General features: G+C 44.4%; 1 protein-coding gene across 1 annotated transcript; it reads left to right on the top strand.

Moving 5' to 3' along the window:
* Nucleotides 1-4,961: 4,961 nt before the first annotated feature.
* On the top strand, nucleotides 4,962-12,176 carry LOC126049168 (ly6/PLAUR domain-containing protein 2-like). Its single transcript, XM_049825088.1, has 3 exons — nucleotides 4,962-5,107; nucleotides 10,961-11,080; nucleotides 11,962-12,176. The coding sequence occupies exons 1-3, from the start codon at nucleotides 5,056-5,058 to the stop codon at nucleotides 12,174-12,176; spliced, it is 387 nt and encodes a 128-aa protein (XP_049681045.1). The 5' UTR covers nucleotides 4,962-5,055.
* Nucleotides 12,177-12,738: the final 562 nt, after the last annotated feature.

Below are 12,738 nucleotides of genomic sequence, written 5' to 3'. Positions count from 1 at the left end.
GCTTTTGGGTCGGAAGCATCTTCCTGAAATCTTCAAGCATCTGGAGGTCAACCCCAGGATGTTTTTTGCAGCTGGTAGGAGGTAGGCTGAGCCTATCACCTTGGTGGTGGAGATATCTTCAAGACACTCAGGTTTTCTACTGGTGTGGGCAGACTGAACCCGAGAAGACACTCCTACCAGTCCTCAGCTAAAGGCATGTGGATATTTCCAGCTTCAATGCCAAACACTGCAGTATTAGAGGGAGATTAAAAGGGCCTAGAGGCAAAGCTGCTTCCTTTCAGTCAGGTCATTTACTGTTTTACATGCGTTGTCCTTGTTCTTCCCTTCTGGGTCAATGAGAAGTGACTCAGATGGGAAAGTATCTCTTGTTCATTGGATTAAATCTTGAAGGAACATAGGGGATAATTAAAGCAGGTGACAGCTAAGCTGAGCAAGTGATTTACATTATTGCATTGTTAACAATGCCTTGGAAATTTGGATGGAGCAAATAATCTCAAAACAAAAGATTACTGCCTCAGTCAGGGTTGATGGGAAGGGAAAAGATACTGGCTTGAAAGCAAAAAGAAGAAAGGAAACTAGAAAAATTTGATAAGGAAGGAAGACAAATTCCCACTAGTTATAAATATATGATCAATCCTTTCTATGCACATTATGAACAGAAAGGGAGAACGTACCTTAGTAGTTATTAACTCCCATAGGATTCCCCTATAGGACTGCTGTATCCATGTGCTGGCCACTGGGCAGGCAAGTGATAAATATGAAGGTCCCACCCAGAAAGAGATAAGTGCTACACAGAGGTTAGTTGAAATAATAACCTAGAGATAAGAGGTGCCTGCACTGATTCTAAAGGGGGGGGGGGGGGGGGGGCAGGTGAATCATTACATACAGGGAACAAGACTCCTTATAAAAATAAATCATCTTGTTCCCTCCATTCTTGTTTGTTCCCTACATTTCTGTCATGGTGAATATACAAAGCATCGCTAATTCTCAGGCACAGCATACAACACATGCCTGGGGCAGAGGGGATAGCTGTAGTGAGGTCTGGTGGGAATTTGGAAAGAGCAGCAGAGTTAAGGAAACCCTTTGTACTTGCGGTCTGGTCTGATCTGTTTGTCCCAGGTCCTGCAGTAACCAGTATCTCTCATGTCCCAGTCCAGTACCAAGGTTGAAACCAGCATGGAGAGAGCTACCAAGCTTTCTATACCCATCTTCAGCTCCAATCTATAGCAGACTGACATGCTACCAGGTGTGAAAATCACAACTCTCTGCTCAGCAGGGTGCTTTGAGCCTACAACTTGTCAGATTGATTCCCCAAGGGCACCTTCCAACAACTTGGTTCCCGGAATCACCCACCATTTACGTGCTCAATAGGCTTGAGAGAGGGCTGAAGTGTCTTCCAAAGCTGTGCCAATGTAATGATTTTAAAGCCAGGCAGAGACATGCTGGATCTTGGCCATACATTGTAGGGAATTGTAGTAAAATCAATTAGTAAGAATAAGGCTGCTGTGACTAATGAGCTAATGAGTGATGCCTGAGTGAAAATGGCTCTAAGAGAGCTGCAGGGTTGGATTCCTGATGCATTATTCATACGGCTAGGCCAGATTCAGGCTTGGCACCGTTTATGTTTTACTTTGCTTTTCCAGGTTTCTCTTCAACTTTTAAAGACGCTCCTCATCAATACAAGAAATGGAGGAGGGCAAAGATATCTGTTTAATGCCTCTCTTTTAGGTGCAAAGTAGCTCTCATCTCTGGAGAATTATGGTTTCTACGAGAGATAGGTGGGGGACATGATGGGTCAGAGCTGAAGTTCATGGTAATTTAATGCCTGGCACTCTGCACAGGAGCAGGTTTACTGATTAGATGAACCCATCCTTTCTGCTGGCTTCCTTAAGTGGCTTTTATCATTGACACTATTTTGAAGCTACTAGAAAACCGAGTTGTTTGAACAAATCTCCTCTTTAGCTTTTCTAATGCAGAGCTTATATTGTAGTCATGATCAACCCTACAACAGGCACTAACTTAAAAGCTACAATGGGGAAACTGAGGTTGATTTTCCAAGGTCAGCTAGGAAATCCTTGTCAGAACTTAGAATAAACCTCTTAAATATGTGGCTTTCAGGCCAGCGCTCACTCCCGCTGCTTCTAGTAACTTGTGCACCTCCTATCAGGGTTGCACAAAAATAACAGGAGAGCGCTGATGAAAAAGGAGCATTAACTAGTGGTTAAACCATGTGGAATACAGTGCTGGCTCTATTTCTGGAGTTGCTACTACCTTGCTCCATGAGCCTAATTAACCTCTCTGCATCTCAGCTTCCTTGTATCTGATTCTGAGATAACAATATTTACTCATCTTACAGGAGTGGGTTTGGGTTTAACCTACTTGTAGGTGTGCAGCAAAAGATTAGCCCTAGTGTACGACGTTGTCATGTCAGCACCCTTCCACATCTACCTTTGGATCCAATCATAGCTTTTGCTCATACATCTGTCTGCTCTGGAAAGCTGTGGGTTTCCTAGGAGAAATATAAAGAGCTGATTAGAATCAAGAAAATGGAGAGTTTAAAATGGTCAAGTCAAGAAGGCTCTCAATGGAAACCAGTGCCTGCACTTCTCTAAACACATACACAGCCTACGGTCCCTGAAACTGCACTGGAGGTGCATGGGGATACCTTAGGACTTCCCAGTGGGACCTCCTCGCCTGGTAATTAAGCGGCGTGAGCCAGTCTACTGGGAGGTTATGGGATTTGGAGACTATTTCCAGCATGGATGCAACTGTTGCAGGACTGCTCACATCAGATGAAGATGCCTCCACCCAGAGACTGTCTCAGCTGGCTGGCTAGGACAGGAAAGGGGTTTGACACAGGTTTCTCTGGCTGGAAATAAACATTTGACTCTGAACTTTTATCTATGATAACAAATTCCTCCAAAATGCAGAGAGTTCTTGTACTAGTTTGCCTTTGAACACATACACTAGAAAATGTCTTTTTTTTTTTTTTTTTTTTTTTTTTAAATCCATCTTGTGGGTTGTTGAGACAGACTTATACAGCTTGTATCTTTTGGGGTTTTTTGTTTGTTTTTGTTTTTTGTTTTGGTTTTTTTTTTCCTCTGTAGTTAATGGAAAACCCCCAACACAATAGGCTGTGATTACCCACGGAAGAATAAAAGTAGTTCAACAAAACACTGTTTGGATGTTCTTATTAATTCTTGTTATTTCTTTGGTGACTTGCCAACACTGCAAGGCAATAGCATAGGGTGTGCATAAAAGAGGAAACATTTCAGGCGATGCTTAAAGACTCAGATAAGATCAACTGAAACTATAAACAAGTGAGGTATGTTGTCACCCCCAAAAAAACAACCCTCCAAACTGAAGGAGGGCACAGGATTTAAGCAGGGTGTTGGCATATATTCTTCTATCCAAAATCTTATAATGTGATGAAGATCACATTTCAGATGTGCATGTGAAACCAATCATCTAACACACATTGTTTGAGGCCACTTAATATCAGAAAAAACCACACCCCTTTCCATGTTTACTTTTTTTTTTTCCTAAGAACAAAGCAAACACGATCAGCATATTTTCCCTTTCTTAATAGGATTATAAAATCCTTTGCTGAACATGAGGAATGCCAAACCAAGAATATACCAAAATGCCTTCCCCTAGATAATTTTGGGCTGGAAATAACTGCTAAACTTTCATAATCAACATAATGACTGTATTATGAAGGCAACTGTGAAAACAATGGGTCTGAATTCCTGAGGGTGTGGATCACCCAGAGGTGTTGTTTGTAAATGAGGCAGGGCTTCCTAAAATGATGAGACCACTGGAGCTCTAGGTTTGGAGAGGCGATGATTGGGTTGTTTATCTGGGAATAGAAGGAGACCTTTTAACATTTCAAGAATTTGAGTGATGCTAACGCTGAATAAAGTTCCCTGAATAAAGATGGTGAGATAAATAACAAAGGTGGGAATATCTCCAAGATCATCTTTGTTTCAGCTTTCCCTCCTTTCTTTCCTCATTAAAAGTGGGTGTTGGAAGGCATCTGGCATAACCACAGAAAGGCTCCTTACCCTTTTTTTGCAATTTCACAATCAAACTTGCTCATCGCACATTGTAGGAGGATTTAGTAATATGGGACTGGCCTGAGGCACAGGAAAAGCAGGCAGTTCCTTGGGGCAGCAGAGTTTAGGGATGGAAAAGCCAAAGGTGTTTGGCAAGAAAAGAAGTCGTGGGCTTGCCACTACACTTGGAGAGGGTTGGCTCGGGGCAGAAAGGCTTCTTTATGCACCATCCTCCCTGAACGGCTCAGGATAGCGAGCCTCAGAGACTGCCTTGGCCCAAACTTGCACGGCCTGGTCCTGTGTCTTCCCAGTGCTCTGACCACTTCTGTCCAAAGAGGACAGAGAAAGGAGAGAGGGAGACAGCGTGCTCTCACCCACAACCCCCTGAAATCCTGCTCACATCTTGGGGAGAGGTATTACAATACCAAAACCCCAACCATGCTGTTTCCAGTGAGTAAGGGATTGCAAGTCAGCTTTCCACTTCTCCTCCTGGTGATAAACTCTGGCCCCTACTGAGGGTAAAATCACAGAGGAGAAAAGTACATGAGGTTCAATGCCTTGCTGTTCACAGCAACAGATGCTTTTTTCCAGGTTTTGTGGAAACCACCCAGGTCTCTCTAACCACTACAAAAAAGAAGAAATATCACCAAGCTCCAAGGCAAGGCATAGACACTGGGATTATTTAATACCCGTGGGCTTACACATCATGCTTAGAAAAAAAGCACCTGCCTTAAACAATCATCTCCGCTATTGTCCACCATGCAAACCCTCATTTTCTTCTCCAAGGAACATGAAAAGAGATGACATGATGGTATGGCAGGAGGTGGGGCCTGCTTTGTAGCTCACTCAATTCATTTATAGCTCAATCAGACTTGTTTTTCCAGTAGAATTAGATCTGGGGTCAGAACTGGTACATGGCAAGCCACCAGAAGGTGTGCCATTAAAGCCAGTGGCGAAGAGCCGTGGCAGCCCAGTGACCAGGCGACGAGATCTGTGCAAGATGAAGATGTTTCTGTCTCTTCTGTTGGTTGCCATCGCTTGCATGGAGTTCGGTAAGTTCCTGCTTTGATTTATCCAAACTTCTGCATGATGGGATGGAGTGCGTCCTGTTCCCTCTGAAGTCCATGCCTCCCACTTTGAGCAGTTTTCAGCAAAAAATCTGTCTTTGGAATATTTCCAGGCTGTCAGATGTTCAGGACCATCATGATCTCATTGGGATTGTTAGTTCAGGCTCTTTAGGAAGTGTTACAAGACAAAGTGTGATTATACCATGTCATTTCTTTAATGCAAATTCCAGCTCTCACTTTTTACATGTTCTTGCTCAATCTTGTTCGCATCTTTTTTAAAAACTTTCTGTTCCTCTTTTGATACTTAACCCTGAAGCCAGCTAGCCAGTTTAACACAGCGTGTGTAGTGGAGCTCTCTAGTTATGTATTGCATGTGTGGTTTGTTAAACTTCAGCCATTTAAAGTGGGAAAGATGGGCTGGGACACAAAGCTGGTAGCCCAGATACTGCAGGGCTGATTTTTCGAGCTCTGTTGAGTAACACACTGTGGTTTGCGTGAAGTTGAAGACAATTTTGGCAGACTACCTTGGAAAACGAACAAGTGTGAAGCGTTTGGGGGATTTTCACCATTTCCAGGAGGATTTGAGAGTTTGTTACCACAGGGAGTGCCCCCTACTATCCTGTCTCCTCCTTTCTGTCCCTGTTAGGCTACCTGCCACCTCGCTGGAGGGGGTAGGCTTGAAGTGCACACTCAAGGTGGGCAGCCAAAAGCACCCTGATATTGGGGGGGACCCCTCTGGGATGTGGAAGTAGGGAACAAACCCCATGAGTCCAGTCTGCACGGGGATGACGTGCAAACCTTACCCCTCCCTTTCCATCAATGCTTCTCCTCCGTCGCCAATTCCACAAAGCCAAACATGGAGGGGGGTTTGGGATATGGGTGTTTTCATTCCCTAGGAAGTAGGGAATCCCCTCATTGCAGGCAGTCCTACGTGACTGGTGATGCCATAACCTCTAATGGTGGAAGGTGACTGCATAGTGGGAAGGACACCCTGGCATAGACTCCCCATCCCTCGATGCTGCCACCAGAATAACTTGCACTAAAACTTATTTTATACTGACGATCCCAAGCTCAGAGTCCGTGTTAGCCCGGGTGGTCAAGGTAAGTCCAATGCAGGGTAAGTGCAGGAGCTGTGATTGGTAATTGGGATATTTGCATGCTCTGCACTACTCCAGATCCAGGCAGTGTAGGGTCTGATTTTATCTGTGCCTGACTGGGATGTGAAGCTGTTAGGATTTTTCCCTTTGTATTTATTTCTTTCTTATGTAAGGATGTTTTCCTTCCTCCGTCTTTGGGTCTGTACAGCAGATTCAGCAAGAGAGGGACAAGTGGGTGGAGAAAGAAGGGGGTTTTGGAGGATTTTGGGGGAGAACACAGCTACTGATAGGAGAGGCAGACCCAGAGCTGGAACAGTAGCCCTCTCTTTTGTGTAATGCACTGACTGTCCTGTTATCTCTAAGACACGTGTCCTGGCTCTGGTCACTAGTAGTTCAAAGCCTTGGGGTGCTTGTGCTGTGTCAAGATCGATGGGAGGTTCATGTGCTCACCACAGCTGCTACAGTAGAGATCAATCATCATTGGTCTCCAGAGCAGGAGATAGTTCCTGTCATCATTATGCCCTGTTCATTTTGGGGATTTGGGTGTGCTTGTTAATGGAGAGACAACAGTTCAGAGAGGAACATCATTAATTAATAGAGGATGGCTTGGAGAGAAGAGGACTCTATGGTCAGATCTCCTTAAGTGATGGACAAGAATCTGAAAGGCAGAATGTAGCAGGAAAGCAATGGGGTGGGGTATACATTTGGTCTAGGATTGACTCACCAACCTAATTTTGCCATCCTGCTTCATGAGATTTTGTCAAGAATTGGGCAGCTGGGGAGCAGAAGCTCCTGCTGTGACCCAATGCTGCCACATTTCTCCCTTCTTGTCCTTCCCCACTTATCTGTCCCATTCAGGTGGTCAGAGCCAGGATGGATGCTTTGATTTGGCAGGCAAAGATTGGCAAATTTCTTCTGCACACTCTCTCCTCTGCAAAGCTGGGATAAACCCATGACATATCTGAAGTTCCTCCAGGCTTTCTTCTGGGCATGAGTGGAATCTGTGTAATTTTGGCTTTTCCTGCAAAGACAGTCAGAGTTGAAGCATGCAAGATCTACCAATATCCCAGTGAAGCTAGTAAAAACCTCTTCTATGAAATTCCAAGATTTTTTGCTTTTTTATCTCCTCCTTTGCTTTCAGCACTCTAAAAAGAATGTGCTATAACTACATTGAAATATTTTAGCATTTTATATTTACCTCTTCTTTTAAATAAGACTTCTAATATGTCTCTGCTGTTTTTATATTGTAATTTCATTTTTAAGCTACTGCATGTCTGCTTGCCTATGTTAAAGCTCGTAGGCTATAACTACATTGAAATATTTTAGCATTTTATATTTACCTCTTCTTTTAAATAACACTTCTAATGCGTCTCTGTTGTTTTTATATTGTAATTTCGTTTTTAAGCTACTGCATGTCTGCTTGCCTATGTTAAAGCTCCTGGGCTGTTGAAACAAAAAGGCATAACTACAGTTTTGTTATCTTCACAAATACCTACCCTTCACAAATAGGCCAGGTGGATATGCCAAAGCCTGCTTAAAACAGCTTTTAGACCACAGGTCTTCAAGTCTCCAAGTCATGGTGTTTCCTCCCTGCTCTGTGTGATGCCAGCTGTCTATTGCTGCTGAAAAGCTGCCTCATTTGCAAAAGTAAAGTTGTTTCATTCCAGCTTTTTGTTATTTTACTGTGTTAAACACATCCTGATCTGCTATCTTTTCCACCGCAAAAAAAACCCAACCAACCACACCCACAAACCTCATATCTATAGCTACTATTTAACATATTTAGCTGTGTTTGAGGCTGTTAGTCTGAGTGAAGTTAATGAAAATACTGGATTTGCACACACTGGGGACAATGCTGTCTTAATTTGATGTCCCTTTGTGCTTATCTTTTGTTTGTTTTTTGGTGTGGTGTTTTGGTTTTTTGTTTTGGTTTGGTTTTGGTTTTTTTTTTCCAAAGAGGAACACAAATGCTGTGGCTTTATCTTGTCCAGTGACGAGTATCATGAAATCTGAGAATAATGACGAAGCTTCCTCCCTAAAGATGTATTTGACTGCTGTCAGACAGAATTAATGCAAATAAAACATCAGTCCACAATGGGTAAAAAAGAATAGCAAAGTTTGCTTTGAATAAAAGCAAGATAATTGTTGTGTCTGTTTATAAAAAGGCTCTTTCTGGCTTACTAGTTAGGGTGAAGTTGCATTATCTGTTTTCCTAAGGTGGCTTCCTTGCCTGAGGCTGCTGTTATGACACCCCATTTCAGGGGTGCTGAGATGAGCTGAATTGTTTTTCTTTTGTCAATGGGGTTTAAAGGGATTTCCACAGGGCTGTCACACAGACGGGGTGAGAACTGCTTTCCACACCAAGGAGGGGCTGCTGGTCTGTAATGGTACCAAAATGCATTGCTATGCCTGCAAGGCACACATATTCAGGTGTCTGCTAGGGGGTGGAAGAGAGGACCTAGACCAAGAGTTATCTTCCTCAGAGAGCAAAGTGCCCAGAAAATCTTATCCAGAAATGGCTTTCTTGGTGATAGGAAATACCAGACACTATTTTGGCTTGATACCTTTAGCGTGGAGTGCTCTGGAAATACTGCATCACAACCATCTGGGCTCTTCAGTGTCTCTCTCTAAAATCTCTCCATCTCAAAAGACTTTAGGCACTTAAAGACTTGGGCTGTGGTTATTCTGGATGTCGAGGAGCCAACTGGCACCTGCAGGCTTGCAAGGGCCTTTGCATCTCAACAGGGAGGTGATGAGGAGTATCTATGAACCGGTGAGAGATGAGGCAGGGTGAGCTACCTTGGACTGGTTTTGGAGACTTGGGTACCAAAGTCTTGTTTCCACGGTCTCTGCCTGGAGCAGAACATGTCCCCATGCATTCTATTATTGTGGCCACTGCCATCTTTTTAAAGTAACTTCTTACACATTCTTCTCATGAAACTAGAATCTCAGCACACGGGAAAGATTGTGCTTAATTTGTTCTCCTGGCTCAGTAAATTTGGTGGAGACAGTTCCTTCTTTCTGGGACACTCTCCTGTCTGAGAGGTCCCAGTCTTTGGAAAGAGCTGACAGAGTGGACAGCACCAGATGCAATTCTCCGTGCTGCAACTCACATTCAAGTCTGACTTTTCTGTGTATCCAGATCCTTCACCCAGGGGAAGTTATGCTTGACCAACTTGATAAACTTCTGTGATGAAGTGACTGGACTGGTAGATGAGGGGAGAGGAGTGGATAATGTTTGCCTGGACTCCGGGAAGGCTTTTGACACTGTCTCCCATAAGATCCTCATAAACAAGCTGTTGAGGTATGGGCTGGATGAGCAGACAGTGAAGTGGATTGAAAACTGGCTGGTAATTGAAAACTGGTGGGTGGTGATCAGTGGCACGATGTCTACTTGAAGGCCAGTAACTTGAGGTGTACCCCAGAGGTCAATACTGGGTCCAGTCCTCTTTAACGTCTTCATCAATGGTCTGGATGATGGGGCAGAGCTCACTCTCAGCAAGTTTGTGGGTGACACAAAACTGGGAGGAGTGGGTGATGGACCAGAGGGTCATGCTGCCATCCAGAGGGACCTTCACAGGTTGAAGAAATGGGTTGACAGGAACCTCATGACTTTCAACAAGGGGAAGTGCAAAGTCCTGACCCTAGGGAAGAACAAACCCATGCATCAATATATGCTGGGGGCCATCCAGCTGGAAAGGAGCTTGTCCGAAAAAGATCTGGGGGTTCTGGTGGACACAAGTTGAACATAAGCCAGCAATGTGCCCTTGTGGCAAAGACTGCTAATGGTATCCTGATCGCATTAGATGAAGTATTGCCTGCAGGTCAATGTAGGTGATCTTTCCCCTCTACTCAACACTGGTGAAGGCCACACATGGAGTCTTGTGTCCAGTTTTGGGCTCCCCAGTACAAGAAAGACATGGACATACTGGAGGGAGTCCAATGAAGGGCCACAAGGATGAGTTTCACTCCTCTGAGGAAAAGCTAAGAGAGCTGTGACTGGTCAGCCTGGAGAAGAGAAGGCTCAAGGGGGGATCTTATTAACATCTATAAATACTTGAAGGGACATTGCAAAAAGGACAGAGCCAGGCTCTTTTCACTGGTGCCCAGTGACAGGACCAGAGGCAACAGGCATAAACTGGAACGCAGGAGGTTCCTCTGAACATCAGGAAACATTTTATTACTGTGAGGGTGACTAAGCACTGGCACAGGTTGTCCTGGGAGGTTGGGGAGTCTCCATCCTTAGAGATATTAAAACCCCATCTGGACACAGTCCTGGGCAGCTGGCTCTAGGTAGTCCAGCTTTAGCAGGGGTATTGGACTAGATGACCTCCAGAGGTCCCTTCCAACCTCCACCGTTCTGTGATTGTGTGAGTTTGTGAGTCTGCGATCTCTTTCTGATGCTCTACTAATGCAAAGGCAAGGAGAAAAGCAGATGCAAAGTAAGAACAGAGTTGAGGTAAACCAGCTACAAGGTCTGTCCTGTATCATGGGGTCTTCTGTGTGTGGCTTTCTCTTGCTTGACTTGTTACAAGGGGTCTAAACCCACATCTGAAGCTGTGCTTTGACCACCAGACTACCGTATTTCTCACTCCCATTGGTACGAATGAATTTTATTATTCCATTCCTGTTCTCAGTATGAATATTTTGGAAAGTTACCCTCCCCAGAGGTACCTGGAGGGGCACAGACAAAATCTGGTGGTCCACACTAAGGCCAGCCTCATGTTTTTCCTCTTTGCAGCGCAAACCTTGCTATGTTACACTTGCCATGAACCTACTGCTGTTGAAAAGTGCATGACGATCCAGAAATGTGTGAAGAATGAAACCATGTGCAAGACAACTATGTATTCCCTGGAGGAAGGTAAGGGCAATGAATTTTTTATATTTTCAACATGAGTCAGTGTTTCTACAATGAAGACTGCTGCTGTGGGGAGCAGTACCTTTACTTGCTTAAATATGTAAGCCTGGAAGAGAGCTCTTGTGGGCCAGAGACCAGTCTTCTGCTGCTGCAGAAAGCAGTCTCCATTGTAAGTGAATACTTAGTGAATGTAAGCTCATAGTTAATGCTCAGTGTTGAGAATGGTTAGAAAAAACATGTTGACTTGAGCTTGAGACGTGTAGCTAAAGAGTTCTGGCTCTCCAGACCCTTTCCATGACTCGCAAAATGGGTGTGGGTTAAACAGTGCTCTCTCGACCCAAGAACTGTTTATGAAAGCTGGTTTGAGTACAGAGACCAGTAGAGATGAGTGAAGCTCAGTAATGTGAGGGCACCAACTTTTGGTCATCTGGAGGCAAAAAAGAAATGCCCTTGAATTCTCTGGAGCTCTCAGGAAGGCATCATCAGTCTGACTGATGACCCTACAGTTTATAACCTGTCCAGATAAAGAAATGCACTGGGAAGTGCTCTCTCTTTCGCATGGTCCTGCTGATAAGGCTCTGATCGCACATGGGAGAGGCAGGAGATAGTGAGTAACGTCAAAGCAGAGGCAGAAAAAGTGCCTAACTGACCTTTTGCAAGGTACAACTGATCCAGGCAGGACACAGAGGATGCAAGGTGCTGTTCAGCTTGCAGCTACTCAGTGGGAACTGTTTCCTATATTCCTGGGAGGAAGAAGACCAGTTGTGTTTGAACTGGAGCTAAGACTTCAGTGGTGAAGGCAGCTAAGGTTTCACTAGGGACAAGGAGAGTTCTCCTCCATTCCTCCCATTCCTAACTGTTCCTTCTTTCTTGCTTTGTTGTAGTTTATCCCTTCACAGGAGTCTCGACTGTCACCAAGATGTGCTCTTCCATCTGCATCCCATCCGATGTGGACGGGATTGGCATGACGCGCCCCGTCTCCTGCTGTTACTCTGACTTGTGCAACTTTGATGATGGTGCAGCTAGTTTGAGGATCAGCTTTGTGCCAGTTGGAATGCTGGCAAGTTCCCTTTGTGTCCTCTTCTGGACTAGACTGTGAGGAGCTGTTGGGGGGTCTTTCATGCTGAAGAACCCAACAAAGAAGAGAATAAACCTCTGCCAGCCCAGCTTGCTGTTTGGGTGCCTCATGGAGAACCCTCAAAAACTCCCAGAAATTGCTTTTTTAGTACTTCCCCTTTTTCCCACAACCAAGAGAGAAGCAAAACTCAGGAGGTCCCAACAAAAATTTTTGAATTGACTCAACAACTCCTGCAAAACTAACTATGGAATTTCTTTGCTGTGCTGGTCTGGTTGGTTTTGAACCAGAAAATTCTGCTGTATGAAATATATTTAAAGCAAGAAACCTTGTGCTAAGAGCCTTCTGTACCTCCTTAGAGCATTTTTCCCCCAGTGTTAGCCAGCAGAGTAGTTGAATTGACCAGTCTTCTCAGATGAAATTCAGTTATGTGGCAGATCCTCTCCACCCCACAGTTTTGTGCTGGCTCTTTGTGCTGTCTGATCTCCTTCTTTGTACATAAGAAATTAAGGAGACTAAACTTCCCGTGCCAGTGACCTGATCCAAGGAGGCTAAAATCTCTTATTTTCTGTACCTTTTGAGCAGA

This window comes from Accipiter gentilis, chromosome 2 (assembly GCF_929443795.1).
Source record: "Accipiter gentilis chromosome 2, bAccGen1.1, whole genome shotgun sequence".
In the NCBI taxonomy this organism is placed as follows: Eukaryota; Metazoa; Chordata; class Aves; order Accipitriformes; family Accipitridae; genus Astur; species Astur gentilis.
This window is presented reverse-complemented; position numbering and strand designations above follow the sequence as displayed.

Bases quoted from the DNA above. Each gene is read 5' to 3' on its own strand.
- LOC126049168 (XM_049825088.1), top strand. From the start codon at position 5,056: ATGAAGATGTTTCTGTCTCTTCTGTTGGTTGCCATCGCTTGCATGGAG. The intron at 5,108-10,960 runs GTAAGTTCCTGC...TCCTCTTTGCAG, and splicing joins CATCGCTTGCATGGAGTTCG to CGCAAACCTTGCTATGTTAC. The intron at 11,081-11,961 runs GTAAGGGCAATG...GCTTTGTTGTAG, and splicing joins TATGTATTCCCTGGAGGAAG to TTTATCCCTTCACAGGAGTC.